The 19,857-nt window shown below is 35.4% G+C and overlaps 1 protein-coding gene across 1 annotated transcript in view; it reads right to left on the bottom strand.

Annotated features, from left to right (window-relative positions):
* kdr (kinase insert domain receptor (a type III receptor tyrosine kinase)) overlaps positions 1 to 19,857 on the bottom strand; it is a 35,038-nt gene that overhangs the window by 9,651 nt on the left and 5,530 nt on the right. The window contains exons 4-16 of the mRNA XM_022664454.2: positions 17,913 to 18,034; positions 16,226 to 16,394; positions 15,824 to 15,960; positions 14,741 to 14,930; positions 14,451 to 14,568; positions 14,143 to 14,312; positions 13,818 to 13,974; positions 8,599 to 8,710; positions 7,954 to 8,062; positions 6,589 to 6,933; positions 5,374 to 5,520; positions 4,721 to 4,852; positions 461 to 567 (exon numbers count right to left, since the gene is read on the bottom strand). Of these exons, the coding sequence (XP_022520175.2) occupies positions 461 to 567; positions 4,721 to 4,852; positions 5,374 to 5,520; positions 6,589 to 6,933; positions 7,954 to 8,062; positions 8,599 to 8,710; positions 13,818 to 13,974; positions 14,143 to 14,312; positions 14,451 to 14,568; positions 14,741 to 14,930; positions 15,824 to 15,960; positions 16,226 to 16,394; positions 17,913 to 18,034 (2,015 nt within the window). The remainder of the gene's footprint in view (positions 1 to 460; positions 568 to 4,720; positions 4,853 to 5,373; positions 5,521 to 6,588; positions 6,934 to 7,953; positions 8,063 to 8,598; positions 8,711 to 13,817; positions 13,975 to 14,142; positions 14,313 to 14,450; positions 14,569 to 14,740; positions 14,931 to 15,823; positions 15,961 to 16,225; positions 16,395 to 17,912; positions 18,035 to 19,857) is intronic.

Here is a 19,857-nt window from a genome sequence, read left to right as displayed (position 1 = left end):
AGCCCCACACACACATAGCAAAAGTCTTGGGACACAGTTCTAGTTTTGTCCCATGACATCTGACATGTCCAATGTACAATGTGAGAATATAATGAATAGGACTGATACGGAGGGTGTAGATGATTGGATGACTGTGGGCACATTTTCTGTCTTTAGTGAGACGCCCTCAGTCCATAACTAATGAACCAACAGCTAACAAACCCAACACCACCCAGGCTTCACACACACACACACACATAATCTGCAGTTCTGTTGGGGCACAAGGTGGGGGCTACGTGACCCAGAGAGGCAGAATGAGGGTGACGCTTCCAAGAACATACAAAAGACAAAGAGAACGCAGGCCTGAGCAGTCACTTTAGATCAGATCAGTCTGAACAGGGCAAAGAGAGCCTATGTGTGTGTGTGTGTGTGTGTGTGTGTGTGTGTGAGGCAGAGGAGAGGGAAAGAGAAAGAATGTTACCCGTTTCCTGTTGCGTATGACAAAGACAATGAGAAGCCAGAAGAACATGGCAATGACCACAGCACCAATCGGCACAATGAGCTCCACATTCATCTTCTCCTCTGCACCTGATTTACACACAAACCACAACAACACACATATATGAAATGTTTTCACGTTTTCCACATTAAAGCAACAGTCTGTAAATTGTGGGGTGTTTAGAGACCTCTGTGGTGAAAATATGTAATTGCACAGAGAATGCAAAAAAATACTTTTTTTGCCAGCAACCACTCCTCCTCTTCAGAGAACTAATTAAGCTTTACAAATGTTTATACAGAGTTATAGTTTCTGTGGTCACTGTGCATATAATAGAGAGGTAATAATATAAACAAAATAACAGGCAAAAAAGGGGAGAGTGAAAAAAAAACCCTTAGATAACAAAAAAGGGGGAGAGAGAAAAAAGAAGATAAAATAGAGCAAACAAAGAAAGCTATAAAAATAATAGATAAATAAATAAGCATTTGTTTTGTGTGTGGATATAAACAGATAGAAAAACAAAATGTGTAAAGAAAGACAGCAATAAAGGAATATAGATTAGCACCTGCCCAATCTGTGTGTGTAGATAGGAACATTTGGGTACAGTTGCTAGATATATAGGATGGTTACCAGGTTCTGTTCATTCACTTTTTTTTTTCATTTTAAAATGAATATATTATACATTGCAGGGATGGTTGTATAAGAACTCTGAGACCATAAACCTAAAATGTCCCCTCTCAGTTTAGGAATACTACTTCTTAGGGACTGCTGCTTTAATAAAATAAATAACATAAACATAGAAGCTGCTACAAGTAAGTAAACTAAAATACACAACTGCATCCAAATAAGGCTCATATTTAATTAATATGAAAATAATAAGCATATTTCAATTCAGTGCATCACATTAGGGTAGCATACTGACATTTTATCCTACAGAATTAATTCACCCATAATCGAATGATTAATGATAACTGGAGGAGATCTCATGTTTAAAATAAACGATATCCAGCCTTCACCAGTAATAACAACACATTTAGCTTTCAATAAATATTATGCATGTATCAGTAACCCACACAGCAAGATAAATGTGCTTTTAATTTACTCTTACAAATATTTCTACTGGACTGAAATTTGAGGAATGTGCGTCTTTGGGTTGTTTTGGCAAACACAGGCACGGCCTGCCAGGAGGAACCAAGTTTACAGGAAAAACTTGTTGCTGGTGGGGATTTATAGCGGCTGCAGCTCAGTGAGGAATTCAAGTTGTGTGCTGACCTGATATTTTATCTAATCACAATAAGCAGTCACAGTCTCAGCACAGCCAGCCAAAGACAACCTGTGGTAACTGACTCACCCACTCCGAACAGTAGGTGAAAAGTAGGCCTATTATTTCATCTCATCCTGGCCTTGATTATGGTCAGAAAATATCAAGGAGCCAAACACATTACTCTACATTTTGGACTGGATTTTGGGGTTTTTCTACTTTTGATCTCAATATTTTTATGTTCTGGCTCAAATATCTTTTCTAATTTTAGCTGTATTTGAATTCTGTAAATAAACTTTCCGTAACTTTCCGTCATCCCCACAGCCTTGATCTGCTCACAGTCTGTCTATCTGTGTGGAAATTTTGTGCTGAAATGTTTTTTAAAAAAACTTTTCAGTAGGTCTGGTTTGTTTTGTTATCTCTATCTTTTTAAAAAGTGCTTTTCTATTGATTTAAGCTTGCAAATATTTGACATGATTTTATTATTGTAGTCATTCTTTATATTGTGTAATTCTAACACAGTAAAACAATACGACCATCTTACAAGTCATTAATTTAGCTTAATATTGAAATGAAAATTTTGGCAACTTTAAATATATGTATGAATATTCCAAAAAATAAAGATACCAGCTTAATCTGTTGCTTTTACTTTGGTTTGACAGTTTAAAAAATTATTTATTTTTAAGTTTGTAGTGTTTTTATATTAATAATATAAAATTACAGTGCATCACTACAGTTAACAGTAGTGTCTTGATTGTAGCATTTTAAGTAGCATAGGTCATATTTCAAATTTGTCATTCCAGGTGACCGAAAGACAACTACATTTTCATACACAATTAAGGGTCATTCAGATTTGTAACTACTATGCTCAAAAATATTTTAATTTAATTTATTTGTTTATATTTGCTTTTGGCTCAACCCCTGTTAGCTAGGTAGTTGTAGAATGCCTAAGCCATAGTCCTGAAATTGGTGATTTATTGGATTTTTTTATCCATTTATGACGCTTTTAACATACTTTTAGACGTGGTCTAAACAGCAACTGGTCATATAGAATAATATGAAATAAATAGGCTTACATTGGTTTATTTAAAATGTAGCATTTCACATCTAACTACTCTAAATGACTTCATTTACATCATTGATTAAATCCAGTATACCTTCAAATAACAAAGGAATTCTAGCTTTAATATATGAATATTAAGCCTAAAGGGGTTAAATTATGTCATTACAGTTTTACTTGCACTCTCTCGGTCTCTCTCTTTCTGTGTGAGAACAAGTGCCCTTGTTAGCAGGCCTCGTTAGCGAGTCCAACTGGCGCCCGAGAGTCACCTCGGCTGTGACGAAGACAAACGACAGTGATGAGAGACAAGTCACGTACACTCGGCCTGTGCCTCTGTTAGCACCTCCGCTAATCCTGTTTATTTGTGCATCTCCTTGTGCTCTCTCTCTCTCCAGAGAGGGGGTGGGTGCCTCTGTTCCTTCTCACCGCCCTGGGACTGTACTGTTTTTTCTCTCCGTTCCCAGAAGGATGTGCGTTAACACAGCCCCCTTCCTGGCTGACTAAAAAGAAAGCTATTTTTACCACAGGACTTTAATTAAAACAACCCCCTCCACCTACAGACAGGGGGAAGAGTCTCAAAGAGCTGCTCTACACTTCTGAGCATCATTACTTTAAGATCAAGCATCTATTAATCTAGAGAGTAAAGTTATGATGTGAGGTTATGCTGAATGTCCAGCCTACAGAAAACAAGTGTAACTGTTGCTCACACACTCATTCACGCTCAGTCAACTCCTCAGTCAATAGTAGCATTTCCTGTCCGTCATACGATGGCATTTCCTACCACTGTCAGGTGCTGCTTCATATGCAGAAAGTCTAAAAGCAGGAAATGTCTGTTCACCTTCTGAAGAGCAATTATAACAAAGCTTAATGTTTTAACACGTTCTTAGGGTTCTTACTGCTGTGAGAACATGAGGAATTTTCATTGAAAGTTAAGGTTCTGTATTTTCCAGTAAAGTTACCATTTTATGTGATGAGACTCAAAAGCATCACCTTTCAGCATGATCACAATCAGAGAAAACAATGCTAATTTTCATTTATAGGTAACCATTTGTATGGTGTAATTTGAGAAATCACATGACTATAGTCGATATTGGCCATTATGCTTTTCTAATCAAGGATATAGTTAAAACATTGACGGAAATGAAACAGATGTTTTATTTTATTGGTTTAATTTATTCAAAGTATTATGTTTATTCGAACAATTATGTTCCAATTTCAATGTCTTAGAAATTATCCTAATGATTAAAAGTGGAATTGAATTTTTGTGTTATTATGTTTTTTAACATATCAGTGTCATAAAAAGGCAATAATATATTTTATCCCAATCATTTCTGGGACAAAATATCTTTCAAATAAAAATAGTTATCGTAATAGGCCTATATTCATCATTGTGAGCTTAATGCTAAAGTTCATAGTACTCTATTAGTGAGGTAACTGTAAAACTATTGCTAGATACAATTTTAGTTTTCACTGTTTACTTCTGTTTGTGCACTGCTTACTTGGTTACTGTGAAGTTGGTTGAACCTATATTTAGGCTTATTGTTTTTCAACTGGCTATACTAAAAAAACACGTTCTTCCTCCATTAATTTTAAGTAAAGTTTAATCTCTACTGAGATAATAGCTGTGACATCTAAAAGTTAGAGTAAAGCTCTGTACAGAATCTCTGTGAGCGATGTTTTACAACATGTTCCAATACAGGACAAACAATACGGATGTACCTGTTGCCAAAGGGCTCTTCAAAATCCTAGCATCAATTTCCTGGAGACAGTGTTGAAAGGCAGTCCCACACCCACAACAAACACTCCATGTCATGAATCCATGTCATTCAGTCATTTACTGCTTGTATTTGGTTTTGCATGAACAAATATAATGTATTTGCCTGAATCACTATATCTCAGAGAAGGAATATCTGAAAGTCCTCACCCTCCACTGTAAGCTTGGCCTGGGCAAAGTCACAGCCCTGTTTGTTGCAGGCTGTGCATGTGTACAGACCACTGTCCTCTTTCTTCACCCTCTGGATGGTCAAAACACGGTTTGAGTTGGTCAGAATGACTCCTGCCAAAACACAGCAAATGTAGGAAAGTGTTAACAACACACCACAATTCTGGAAACTTAATAACAAATCCCATTGAGCTTCTGCAGCAAGACATTTTGAAAATTGCTGTTTACAGACGCTCTTCATCCAACCTGGCTGAGCTTGAGCTGTTTTGTAAAGAAGAATGAGCAAAAATCTCAGTCTAGATGCACAAAGCTGGTAGAGATATTACCCAAAATACTTGCAGCTGTAATTGCAGTGAAAGGTGGCTCTACGAAGTATTGATATAAGGGGTCTGAAAACCTTTACACATCACACTTTTCAGATTTTTTTTTTATTTTTATTTTTTAAATCTATGCATCATTTTCATTCAACGTCATAATTATGTGCTATTTTGTGTTGTCCCTTAAAATAAAAAATAAAAAAAAATAAAAAAATAAAAAATATATATATATATATTAAAGTTTGTAGTTGTAATGTTACAACTATCTATAGATTAATTAGATTTTCCATAAAGATTTGGCCAAAATAAAACTTTTACCTGATCCCTTAGTGACCGTCTGGTTGTCTTTGGTCCAGATAACGGTGGGGTTTGGAGTTCCTTTGACTTCACACATCAGTATAGCAGAGTCGCTCACATTAACCCGCTGATTTGTTAGGTTGCTCACAATCCATGGCAACTCCAGAGCTAAGAAACAAAGCAGGTGTCAAAACGAGAAACATGGTTAACCAACATCCACCCCACCAAAACAAAAACAGCAAAACCAACAGGGAAATAAGAGTACAACAAATTGTTTTAAACTGAAATGTAATACAGTACATTGAATTGAGGCATATTTTACTGTGATGTACATTGTGGTGACTTCATATCTCCATTCTACTGTCCATTATTTTATATAATGGACAGTAGAATGGAGATATGAAGTCACCACAATGTACATCACAGTAAAATATGCCTCAATTCAATTAAAAAAGTGTGTATGTCCAAATACTATATATATATATATATATCTGTTTTTTTATGGTTTTCCTCTAAATCAAGAGTTGATACTGCTTTTGTTGGAATAACTGTTCCTGTTGTTTCTACAGAGAAGTTGTTCTACTTCTTGGAGGATTGCTTTCTGGATTTTATTGCAACAAGAGTAACAAGATATCAGGGTCATTATATCTTTTTCATTGTCTTGCACACATCCATGTGTACTAACTGATTCTGTCACTTTTTTAATTGTGCAATTTTTTGTCACTCCTGACAGTTACTATTACTCTCCCTGTTCTATTACAAGACTGCTCTACAACCTACCCAAGATTTGTGTAGAATTGAGCAAAAGGCTTCTGGCATTAAGCATGGTGTCCATAGATTCATGTTGTTTTGTTAGATAGAGTCCTATTCTAGCGGCAGTAATTGTCTATGAAGACTAGACAAGATCTGTCTCAGCAAAGGGTGGAACTTAAAGTAGCTGACTACATTCATTAATAGGTGTGTCCACAAACATTTGGACCTATAGTGTAGAGTTATATTCAGTTTCTAAAACATTTTAAACACTTAATAAGTCTTATCACACTTATTCAATTGACCAACGTAACCATCCATCCAGCTATGTGTTAGAATAGCTTAGAAAATAGTTAGAAAAGCCTTTTCAATATTAACATGTACAGTCCAAAATCAGGCATTGATTTCTAAAGGAAATTCCACACTGATTGCTGAATTTAATTCTAGATGAGATGCTGCTCTTCAAAAGCTCTTAGTAACCTTCACCTCTGAGCTTCAGGTAGTGTAGCAGGCAGGTTCTCTCACTGCTGTCAGCGTTCTCCACCCGACAGGCATACAGGCCCTGATCCTTTCGGGAAGCTCTGGGCAGCGACAGGTCCAGAGTGGCGTTGTTCCCATGCAGGGCCATGATGGTGGCGTTGGGCTGTGTGAGAGGGCTCAGGGCAAGAGTGCCGCAGGGTACAGTGGCGGGTAAGCTGTCTGGATTGGACACATTAAGCACCCGGTACCAACTCAAACTGGAGTAGAGCATGCGGTCGACCACACAGCGCAGCAGCACATCCTCCTGCTCTATAGGTTTGCTGGATGGGAACACACAGAGATTGAGGAAACCTGGAAAGGAGAGATAAATGGAGAGATTGATGCATTAATAGTGACAGCATCAATCACTACAAACTGAGTGGAAATACAGTATATAGTAAATTTGGACACACATTCTCATTAATATGTATTGTTTATTTGCATCATTTACTAAATAATTCACACCACAAACTATGAAGGAACAGAAAATAATGCAGATAGAATAATGCAGAGAGAATAATGCAGAAAGTAGGCAAAGTTGGAATCAGAGCAAAAGGTGCTACTTTAAGGAATCTAAAGTATAAAACATATTCTGGTATATTTGTTTCTTCAAAGTTTGAATGTCTTCAATATTAATTTATGTAATAAATCAATGTAGAAAATAATAAAAATAAAGAAAACATTAAATGATAAGGGGTGTGTCTGAAACCAACATAACAAATAAACATAAAAATGTTAAAGATAGGGGCACCGTTTAAAATGTAAATGAATGTAAACAAAAATGATAATAAAACACAGAGCACAAAACACATGTTAAACGTAAGACATTTTACCATTTAATAAAAAAATCTTATTTAGAACTTGATCTCAAATAAGTTGGAACAGAAAAACAAAAGGTTGGAAAAATAAGGGCTACTAATAAAAAACAAATCAATAGTAGCAATTTATGCAAATAACTTTCCACAGCATCCCAACTTTTTTTTGGAATTAAGATTGTATAATCAGTGTTTTACCGTTTACCAATACCATTCATTTTAGATGTATGTGTATAAAATATATATAATATGATGCTGGTACTGTGTGCACTTTACATTAAAAAACTGGCGATCGAAAACATTTCAGAACAGATCCCTAATAAAAAATATTAGAGAAAGTAATACGTCCCAATGTTAATGATTAATGCTACTTAAACAACTAAACTTGTATAAGCCTTCTGTGTTATAATCTACAAATTCCTGCACACAACCGTTCTTATCCTTAATAATCAATTACATAATTAAAACTCTACTAATGAACTACTAATGAGGAACACTGGAAACCAAAATTACTTACGTGTCACTTGAAAAACAATGATTCTTTCCTCCACTCCTACTTTATTGGCAGCAACACACCTGTACAGGGCATGAGCCACAGCCTTCTGGATCTTCAGTGTGCTGATTGTCTGCAAAATTTCGAGATATATATTTTTTTTAAATCACTACATTATATTACATCTTCACATTACAATTGAATCACCATAACATATCAACACATTCCCATATGATCATTCTGTCTTACTACATTACTATTATATCAAATCCATATTTCACCAACACATAACCATCACGCAACCCACTACTACCCTAACACTTTTTCATCTCATTACACTATAATGTTACACTATCACATATTATCATTATATTATCCCCACATCACACAATTACATTATGAATTACAGCATTCATATCTCATCAATGAACCAAAGATCATTCCACTGAAAACGTTTCACACATAGTTTACATATTACAATGAAATATTGAAAATCACATTATCATCTAATTATCATCATCACATACTACCAACATACTACTTTTGCATGACCCCACATGGCATCATCTTATTACATTATCATCACATTATCTTTAAATTACCAATACACTGCACTTTCACAGGTAGACGCATAGAGCTTTAGATGTAGATGGAGTTGATAAGAGTTACCTTGAGTGAGCTGTCAGTGAAAGTGATCAGCTGGCCAATGCGATTCTTTCCTGTGTTGTTGGAAATTTCTCTCCACTTCCCCTCACACACTGCACTCTGGTCTGACCTGGGCCTGTGAAAAGACATACATTGCATAAATAAAGCACACATATTCTTTTAGTGTAGAAGCATATACAGACCTCCAGAATTACTGGCATCTGTTTTGAATATAAAACTAAGATTTATGTATTTTTAGTATAGTCCTGTAGAATGTATTGATGGGAAACAACTTAATTTTTATATATATATATCAGATTTTCTGTTTTCCTCTTAATGCTGTAGCTTCATGCTGTATGTTTTAACAGCAAATTTAATCGTTTAAAATTAAGCACCAATAGATACAGCTCTGGAAAAAATTAAGAGACCACTTCAGTTTCTGAATCAGTTTCTCTGATTTTGTTATTAATAGGTATATGTTTGAGTAAAATGAACATTGTTGTTTATTCTATAAACTATGGACAACATTTCTCCCAAATTCCAAATAAACAAATTGTCATTTAAAGCATTTATTTGCAGAAAATAAGAAATGGCTGAAATAACAAAAAAATGCAGATCTTTCAGACCTAAAATAATGCAAAGAAATAAGGTTTTAGGAGTTTAGAAATCAATGTTCTCCTCCACCAGTCTTACACACTGCTTTTGGATAACTTTATGCCACTCCTGGTGCAAAGATTCAAGCAGTTGGTTTGATGGCTTGTGATCATCCATCTTCCTCTTGATTATATTCCAGAGGTTTTTAATTTAGTGAAATTAAAGAAACTCATTATTTTTAAGTGGTCTCATTTTTTTCCAGAGCTGTACATATATCAACCCGAAACAACATATAGAGACACACCAGAGTCAGACTCTGCATCACCCGTTAGACAGACACAGATTTCAGAAAAACAACAATTTATAAATAAAGTAAACAAGCAGTGACTCTATTTATATCCTTGTTTAAATTTAGAGTCTAAATCCCGCCCACCAACAGCTGGACCTGTTACACAATGCATTTACAGCATAGAGCACAATAGGAAATGTCAACAATCAGTCATTAGGGCTCATCAGGGTCAGCTGGAGGAGATAAGAGAGAGGAAGGAGAAATGACAAACAAACAACAGCAAAAGACTGAAAAAGGAACATCTGAAATAATCCTACATATCTGAACATTTAAGGCAGATCACTATACTGTATAGAACTGCGATCTATTTGAGATTCAGGTCCTGCAGTGGTGCTGCTGCTTGATAAAGGACACAGGGATGCAGCAGGAATAGGAGAATCTGAATGAGTCTCGTTGTTTTCAGAACAACAGGAAGTTGTGATGGGGAGAGAGGAAGCAGGCAAAGGTGAAGTCTGAAGATAAGGCTTGCGTGATGGCTAACCAAAACGGCTTTATCTCAGTCACGACATCGCAGGAGAGGGACTTTTCCTGTCTTGACCTGTCAGTCAAAGTTCTGACTCATTCAAATTTTTGTCATGGCACATCACTGTGAGTTGCGATGGCTGCTCCCTGGTTAGTACAAAGCTTAAGTTGGTTTCTTATTTGCCAGTTGAATTAAACAAGATGTAAGGTAGTGCCACAGTTGTTTTATATTTTGTGTTGAAAATGTTACTGTAAAACACATGCATATAACAGTCAGTCCCACTGAATACAAAGTAACAGGTTACCACTTTTATAAATGGTGATACAAAAAAAAAAATACCACAGGTTGCATGATACTATATAGCAGTGGTGTGCATTAACACCCTTCTAACCCTTCAGAGAAGGGGTGACAATAGGTGCATGTAAATTATTACATAATATTTAATTGGGAAACATATATTAGAGTTATTGTAAATATAAGCATGTATTTCATAAATTAACTAAAACAAAAACAGCAACTAATTCAACAGCACTAGTCTGCGTTTTTTGCTATAGGACGCATATATGACTGACTGAGTTACTAACCAATCAAAACTGCTTTTTAAAATGGCTTCTGCCCCCTTGTGCCTGTGTGCCCCTTCTACTGATTTTGAGATAGGTGTAGTAATGAGCCTATTAGCAAAGTCATAGGACAATCTAATCAATCAGATTCATGATTTTCACTGTGGGGGCGGGGCCATGGCTGTTTAACCCTTTCTCAGCGTTCTGATAAAGGTGCTACACATTGGTTTGTCCTAAAACGGCCATTGTTAATATGTTACTGTAAAACACTACATATAACAGTCAGGTAACAGGTTACCACTTTAGTAAATGGTGAGATAAAAAATCCACAGATTACATGATACTATATAGACTGCAAGTAATGCGCTGTCCAATGAACATCAAAAATCTCAGTTTTTGTTCATTTTTAGTTTATTACATTATTTAAACTGCCAAACTGTCCCTTACACTGTGACAAGAATTCTTGATGAACAAACCAATACAAATACTTAAAAATTACCTGAAATCAAGTCTTTTTACATTGACTTCCATTTAAAGTTTAGAAGGTATTTTCTCTCTACTGTAAAGTTGCTGTTTTGGAGACACCTGTTTTTTTATTAGACAGTGATGATATACTATTTATTCTCTACATTGCTCTGCAGAAGACAGATAAAGCTTTTTAATGATCACACGCTTTAATTCTTTAATCGCGGCTGAACAAGTGTTAAAAAAAATTATCTTGGTGCAGACTGTTACTGTCAAACAGAAATGATGGAAAGAAATTGAGAAATGGTTATGGTACTTCTTTTAATACAGTTAACTCAGTATTTTAATAAGCATTTAAACTTTCATTTCTAATCAAATAATTTACTTCAGTATTTTAAACATGATATGATCAAATTGTTGCAAGTACATATAAAGCTCTGGATTCATTTTCTGAATCAGTTTCTCTGATTTTGCTATTTATAGGTATATGTTTGAGTAAAATAAACATTGCTAGTTTTATTCTATAAACCACAGGCAACATTTCTCCCAAATTCCAAATAAAAATATTGTCATTTAGAGCATTTATTTGCAGAAAATGAGAAATGGCTGAAATAACAAAAAAGATGCAGAGCTTCTAGACCTCAAAGAATGCAAAGAAAACAAGTTCATATTCATAAATCAATATTGTTTCAGAAATCAATATTTAGTGGAATAACCCTGGTTTTTATTCACAGTTTTCATGCATATTGGCATGTTCTCCTCCACCAGTCTAACACACTGTTTTTGGATAACTCATATTTCAGTTTTCCATTTGGTAAAATAAAAGAAACTCATAATTTTTAAGTGGTCTATTATTTTTTCCAGAGCTGTTGTCTCAACCTCTAAAGTGAGAGAATCGTGTTGGAGTAATATTACAAGATTTTACACAAATATGACTCAGGTCATGCAGTGCTTACAGTTCTTGCTAGTGTTCTTGTGCTACAGATTCACAAAAGTGGACGTTAGAGAAGAAGAACTTCAGACTAATTGGAACAATAGAGATGCTATTCTTCTCATTACAAGTCAGAAAAGCATCAAAATCATTTTAAAGCTGTTATTTTGAGGTGAAATTGCTTTAGCCATAGGTTTTTTTAATACTCTTTCACTTCTAATAAGATGTGAATTCTAACTAAAGCAAGTCATGAAAATGAAAACAGACAATAATGTAAGTATTTGCATGACCTAAATTATAAAAAACGAGCAGTTTTTCTCACACCTCCATCACGTCCATGATGTCACCTAGCATGTGTGGAACCGGAGTATTAACCCATGTTGTTTTGAACCACAGCACGGATTTCATTGTGTAAAGTCTGAATCACATCCTCTTATCAGTTAGAGGTTGGAGTTCACTCTCATTGTCTCAAAGTCTGTTTTTCACCAGAACTCTGTGTGCCTTAGCCTAACACTCAGCAGCTTTTAACCTCCAAACAATCACCCTACACTGTGGGACCATCAACAACACACACACGCACACGTGCATGCCTGCACAAGAGAAATGCAAACCAAAACATAAAAAGATATCTGTAACAAGTAATGGATTTACTTATGTGTGTGTAAATAAGGTGCACATCGGAAGTGTTTTAAGTGCAAAAAAATGTTCACATTATTTACAAATATATAAAATATATTACATCAACACAAGCTCTATGTAAAGGAAACGACGGAAACGAAAGACAAAATAGTGCTGATGTCATATATTGCGCAGATGAATTGAGTAAATTCAATGCATTATGAACAATTGTAGCGTGACTCCGTCAGCTAAAATAAACCTGGAGACAATACAAGTCACTGGGTGTAACTAGAAGTTGTGTAAATAATAGAATTTCAGTTACATTGGACATCAATCACCAATGCTGTTCTAAGATTTGTTATATTTGTTTTTGAGAAAAGTCCAAACAAAAGCATTACATCAGATTAATATTGTGTTTATAAACTGCAGAATTATTCACTGTTCACATCATTTGAATAAATGCGAAGAGAAAAAATGCTGGCCAATGACAGACTTTTTCTCATTTTACATAGTTTTACTTCTAACTGCGTAAGTGGTTTTACATTTTTGTTTCGTAAGAGAGGTTGGTGAAAGGCCCATTTTCTCAAATTCCAGAAATCAAATGACATAATATTATGTTGTTCTTGCTTTAACATAGCAGATTATTTAGATGCATTATAACTTCAAAGTTAAAGCTTTACGTCTAAGTACTATTACACATTTATTGTAAGATCTCTAGTTCTAATGAATCACCTCCATATAGAATCAACAGATGCTTACAGTTAGGTTGTAGTGTTTAACTTATTTATTATTAACTCCACTAAAACTACTCTACTTAAGCAATAATACACTTTAGCTATAACGTGTAATATTGGCATGGAAGAATGCCGTAGATCAGCACAGCAGTAGCAATATTACATGTTATAGCTTGAGTGTGTTATTGTGATTATACCGCAGTTTCATTATCGCTGTTTATTGAAATATTTTGAGTTAAAGAGGATGAGAAAATATGATCTGTTTGGTTATAAAAGCTATGCAAGTTAAAATAGCTCCATTACTGCTCTGTTTGTAGCTGCGCTGTTTGGCTTGTAAGCGCTGCATCATTGCTAGGTTACCTGTATGTAGTGGAGTAATACATGAAGAACTTTGGTTACAGTGCATTACCAGCTGATGGCAGCACTCATAGAACCCCTCTCAGCCAATCACATTGCAGGGTCGCAACTAACTGTGGTATAATTAATTTAAAACATTATTTCAAAATGGTGTTGTGACATGCAGACTTACTGAAATCGTGACGGACAGTCCTCGCTGGGCATCCACTGCCACTGGATAGTGACAGGGCTGGAGCCGCCGGACGCAGTGCAGGTGAGGGTGGGGCTGCTGCCAAACATGTGAATGTTACGATCCAACGGCACCTCCTTCTCAAAGATCTTAGGGTGAGCTGCACACAAACACATTTACACAGAATATGAAAGAAGAGAAGAGACGAGACGAGACGAGAAGAGACGAGACGAGACGAGACGAGACGAGAAGAGAAGAGAAGAGAAGAGACGAGAAGAGAAGAGAAGAGAAGAGACGAGAAGAGAAGAGAAGAGAAGCAGAACAGTACCGTTCACCAGTAGCTGAAATGTCTGCTTCTGTGTTTCTTTAGTGATCTTATTGGTCATGACCACGGTGTAATTCCCAGCATCTCTTTCTGTGACCTCAAATATAGTGAGAGAGTCTTTGGCTGGCTTCATCCTGTACTCTTCATTAGAAATGGCAAGGCCATTCTTCAACCTTAAAGAACAAGAAAGAGAAGACACTCTTACAAATTGAAACTATTAAGACTCTCAATAATTGAAATTTAGCTAATTTGCTTTCTAAATTTAAATACATTTGGGTCATGAATCCCATTCGTAAACTCTCGGTACTCACCACTTCACATTAGGTTCTGGATAAGCATCATATTTCACAGGGATCTTTGTTTCCCGCTGGCCTGTGTTTGTGTCCACAACACGAACCCACTGTTCATTCAGTGATATGAAGGGCTTCTCTGCAATGCCAAGTAAAAAAACAGCTTGAACACCCAATATGGACAAAACATCAACTTAACTTTAACTTTTTAAAAAAGCATTTTCTGTAAAAAAAAAAAAAAAAAAAAGAGGCTGCCATTAAAGAGGAGCATGAAATCTGTTAAACAGTAGCCAAAGACATTATTCACATACCGTACACTATAAGAGCTGCCTGAGCAGTTCTGACCATCTGACCACTGGAAGCTGTGCAAATATACTCCCCCATGTTATCATTCGTCACATTCTCCATAATCAGTAAGTTGGACAGTTCCAGAGAGTTCCACAGCTTCTTCTTGTAGGACTTGGTCTCATAATTTGTTGGTGTAGAACGGTTGGTATTTCTCTAATTAGACGGAAAAAAAAGGAAGATCTGAATTAAATTGAGTTACTGAAACTGTATTAAACTAAAATGAACTAAAAACTGACTTATGTAACTGAAATATACTGAACTGTATAGAATTGATGTCACCACTTTAAAATAAGGCTCCCTTATAAATAGTTTATAAAGGGTTTTATTAATGGCTAATAACTAGGTTGTAAAAAGGTTACAACACATCAATAGAAAGGGCACCAGGCAACAGTGGCCTGGATGCTTATCTTACTTTGTCTTTTTCATCAGCCAGCATTAACATATCTAATAAAATAATATAGAAAGTCAGTTTGATAGAATTAAACTACTATTTAATATGTTAGTATACACCAAACTATGATTACTGGATAAATCATGAATCTGGGTAGTTAAATTAATAAAGTCAGTAACATATACGTTAAAGCTGACTGATGAAAAAGACAAAGAATAACAGTATAAACAATTGAGGAATCACTACTTGGCAAATGACAGGCCACTGATATCCTTTTTTATACTTATTTGTTGTAACTGCTTATAGGTGGTTGTAAAGTATTTACAAAGTAATTAATAATCGTTTATAGACTCATTTATAAACCATTTATAACCCCTTTATAAAGGAACCTTTTTTAACTAAAATAAAAAGTTTCAAGTAATATTTAAATTTAATAAAATTAAGATTTTCTTTTCCTTAATATTAACAATATATAACAAATAATACAATCTAGAAGTAATGAATAGGAGACCAAGTGAAATAAATGTGCATTAAATTAGTCTGAAATTATTTTTTGTGCATTTATGGAATCCTTCTAAAGTCCACAATTAGCTGATTAGGATTGTTTGTTCATTATTAACACATTTGTAACGTAATTCAATCAGCTCAGACTGACCCTGTCCTGAGGTAAGGACCACTGGAAGTCAATAGCCACGTTGAGCTCAGTGCGAGCGGTACAGTTGAGCACCAGTCTCTCCCCGACGGCCAGCTTCTCGTGAGCAGGACTCACAGTGAGGTCATAGATCTTATATCCTGAGGAAGAGAAGGGAGGGGTGTATTGTTCTCCTCACAACCGAACAGCCAGTCTCAAACCGTAACTTCTAAACCCAACAGGAATTCTACACTCACAAATTCCCACACATTTTAGAGATTACTCAATGTATCACTGCTCACACACTGAGGGTATGAAAACAGAGCACAGAATGTAGCGTAACACACAAATAGATCAAAATGTTGTACATTGATTGATTGAATTTTTTTTGCTATGGACTGCTTGTGTCAGTGTGCCCATCCTTACCCACAACAGCCACAATGTAGAGTGAAGACTGAAAGGTTTCGTTCTGGATTCGCGTTTGACAGAAGACCACGCCAGCATAGCTGATCACATGACTAGGAAGGATAAAGCCTCTCCTGCTGTCCCAGAGCACATCTTTTCCATCAGTGGCCAGTTCCTTTACTGGATACTTCTGTAAAAGTCATTAACAGTGATTTAGTGCGATCACAGTGGCTATTACATAAGCAGTTCACTATAACTCAGATTATGACATCAATCTTTTAAAAAATCTGAGATAAAGACGCTCTCCTTCTATTGCACTGGCAGTGTGCACTCATTGTGTTAAATGTGATAAAATGTCTTATAGAGAATGTTAAATGCACTATACATAGGGGTGGAATTCATGATATGATGCTATCATATGATTTTTAAAAAACCTGTCACAAAAAACAAGATTCTTTCTGGCTTCCTAAAACACATTTAAAGTGGAAGCCTCATTAGACAATGCTTAATTAATAAGGTGTGTGTGAAGAACCTTTTTAAGATTTTGAGGATTTTTTAAATAATTATTATTAGAATCATTTTTTATTTCTAATTTTATCCCATTTTCATCTCAACCCACCCATTAGGACTGCCTATCAATAGTAAAGCCCCAACACCATGAGGGTCAAGACTAAGACATGCCTCCTCCACCATGCTGATGCAGCATTACCAAGTAGAGGAAAGCACAGCAACTCAGCTTTGCTATGACAGCTAACAGACGCCTGTGTTGACCAACATCACCTTGGGAGTGATGTGAGGAAGGAGCGCCATTTACCCACCCAGAGAGAGCATGGCTAATTGTGCTCTCTCTCAGACTTTGGCTGCTGATGGCAAGCAGTATCTGGGTTTCGACCTAGTGATCCTCATAACCTTTTCAAAGTAAAAAAAAAAAAAACTTTTTTTATTGATGTAGAAAATGCACGGTATGTGATAGGTTTTAAGACTTTTTTGAGATTTTTTTTTTTTTTTGGTTTTGTAAATATGTTGTGTAATAAACAAAAACCTCAACATAAAGTATATATATGTTCTATGAATAAACTATAAAATAAAATATAATAAAATATAGAAGATTTACTTTACATTGTTAAATGTTTAGCATAAAATCAAGCACCCACCAACCATGAAGTCTGCTTTTATAAACACTCGTAAAAGAATGGGTGATTCTTTAAGAGTTTACTGAAGTTCGGCATGATACTATAATAGGATGCCACTGTTACAAGTCAGTTTATTAATTACATTTCTCATAGATGTTCTACTATCAGCTTTGAGAGTAATCAGAAAATTGTCTAGTGCTCTGCTGATTCAATAACTGTTCCAGTCATTTCCACATCTGATGTTAGAGCTGCAAAGGGAAGAAAGGATGTAGGATGCCATAAGAGGTCCTGAAGGTGTAATGAGTTGTTGATCCTTTTTGCCCATATAGTCCTTGGTATATTCTTTAGGGAATGGAAGTGATGCGCTTATATAACCTGTTGTTGAACTCTAATGTATTTCCTGTCCTGACATTTTTTGTTTTCCTACTCTAACAAAACTCAGAAATGTCTTGTTAATCAGCTGATTGTTTGGATCAGATGTGTCTAAAGAAGGGAAAATACAAAAATATGTGAAGATCGTACTCTCTATGAGCAAGTGTGGGAACTATTGTTCTATGGCATTACTCAAAACATACCGTGTACAGAGTGACGTTAAGGTCTTCTACGGAACCAAGGCAGGGGATGACCACCTGTTCACCTTCCCGAAGAAAGACCACGTCATATTCCTGAGCCGAGCGGACAAACGGCACACGATAGTCTGAAAGCATAGAAACAAGTTGTACATTTAGTTAATAAATAACACAGCATTTCTACATTTCAATTTGCCTCAGAATTTAATGTCATTTTCAAAAAAAAGTGTTTTTGAGATTCTTCTTCTTAAAACATTTTAAGGGCAACAGGATGTAGGATCATGGACTGGTACGGCTCTAACAGGAAGCAGAATAAAGAGGTGACATGTGGGGAGGTCACATTGGAGGATCAGACAGGAAGTGTGCTAATGCTAGATAGTTCTCTCTCGCTTTTGCTTATTTTGTATCAGTCCTTAAAGAGTTCAGGCATCCAGAGTTTAGAGCCCTCTTAGAGGCTTAGACACCAAGTTCCTAAATTTAAAATGATATTGAAAGAAAATTCCAATCTAATGGTTTCATAGCAACACTTTAATCATTGTCAAAGGAGGTAAAACACCTTTACAAAAATTAGTACTAAAGAAAAAAAAATCTGAAGATTTTGATCAGATTGATCAGAATATCTGTGTTTAAATCAAACCATCCAAAAGGTTTAGTATTTGAGTGGCATCATTATATTGGGGATGTTTATCTGTGGATTGGGCACTGTGTTAAAATGGGGACAAATAGAGGAAATACTAGGAGATACTGCAAGACAACTTGCTTTAGTCCGCTAAAAAAAAATAGGAGAAAAACTTCTCCTTTTAGCAGGACAATTCCATTCCAAACACAAGACCAATTAACATAGAAGTGATTTAACAGCAAAGAGCAGAATGTTCCACAATGGATGAGCCAAAGTCCAGATCTCAATGCAATCAGAAATCTGTTGACACTATTTAAATGTTTTGATCCACAAACAAATCTACCTAAAGAAATGGTAGCAATTCTCTCACAAGTAAGCAAAATTGGCAGAAACGCACCCCAACAGATTTAAAGATGTTTTAACAGCAACATATTAGTTTACCAAATACTACATATACATATCTACATATACAGCTCTGGAAAAAAACAAGAGACCACTTAAAAATGATGAATTTCTTTGATTTTACCAAATTAAAAATCTCTGGAATATAATCAAGAGGAAGATGGATGATCACAAGCCATCAAACTAAACTGAACTGCTTGAATTTTTGCACCAGGAGTGACATAAAGTTATCCAAAAGCAGTATTATATTGATTTCTGAACTCTTAAAACTTTATGAATATGAACTTGTTTTCTTTGCATTTTTTGAGGTCTGAAAGCTCTGCATCTTTTTTGTTATCTTAGCCATTTCTCATTTTCTGCAAATAGATGCTCTAAATGACAATATTTTTATTTGTAACTTGGGAGACAATTTGTCAGTAGTTTATAGAATAAAACAATAATGTTAGTTTTACTCAAACATAAACCCATAAACAGCAAAATCGGAGAAACTAATTCAGAAACTGAAGTGGTCTCTTAATTTTTTTTCAGAACTGTGTGCTACAAAGAAAAAATATCCTGAATACCCAGAAATCTTCAGGTCTTTCTTTTAAAACATAGAAGACACTGTTAGTTCCCCATTGCAGTTTAAAATGCTCTCAGAGGTAATCTCAGAAATGCTAACTGATCTACTTGCAGAGTACTACTTAATCACCTTATGAAGTTTACAGTAAACTCCTATTTTTTTTTTACAGTAAACTGAAATATTTGCCTGTCTAATAAACTGTTTATTGAGTTACTGGTCAGACAACATGGTCTTTGCATACCTTTTAGAAGATATTTATTCAAGTTATAATGCTCTTTGTTGTTATTAAAGCTGTTTTGTTTGAGTAATATCTCTTGTGATGCTAAGCTATTTCTATCTATGTATTCACACTTAAATCTAGAGTACAC

The sequence above is a fragment of the Astyanax mexicanus genome, chromosome 1 (assembly GCF_023375975.1).
Source record: "Astyanax mexicanus isolate ESR-SI-001 chromosome 1, AstMex3_surface, whole genome shotgun sequence".
In the NCBI taxonomy this organism is placed as follows: domain Eukaryota; kingdom Metazoa; phylum Chordata; class Actinopteri; order Characiformes; family Acestrorhamphidae; genus Astyanax; species Astyanax mexicanus.
The sequence above is the reverse complement of the archived record's forward strand: the minus strand, read 5'-3'. Positions and strand labels throughout refer to the sequence as shown.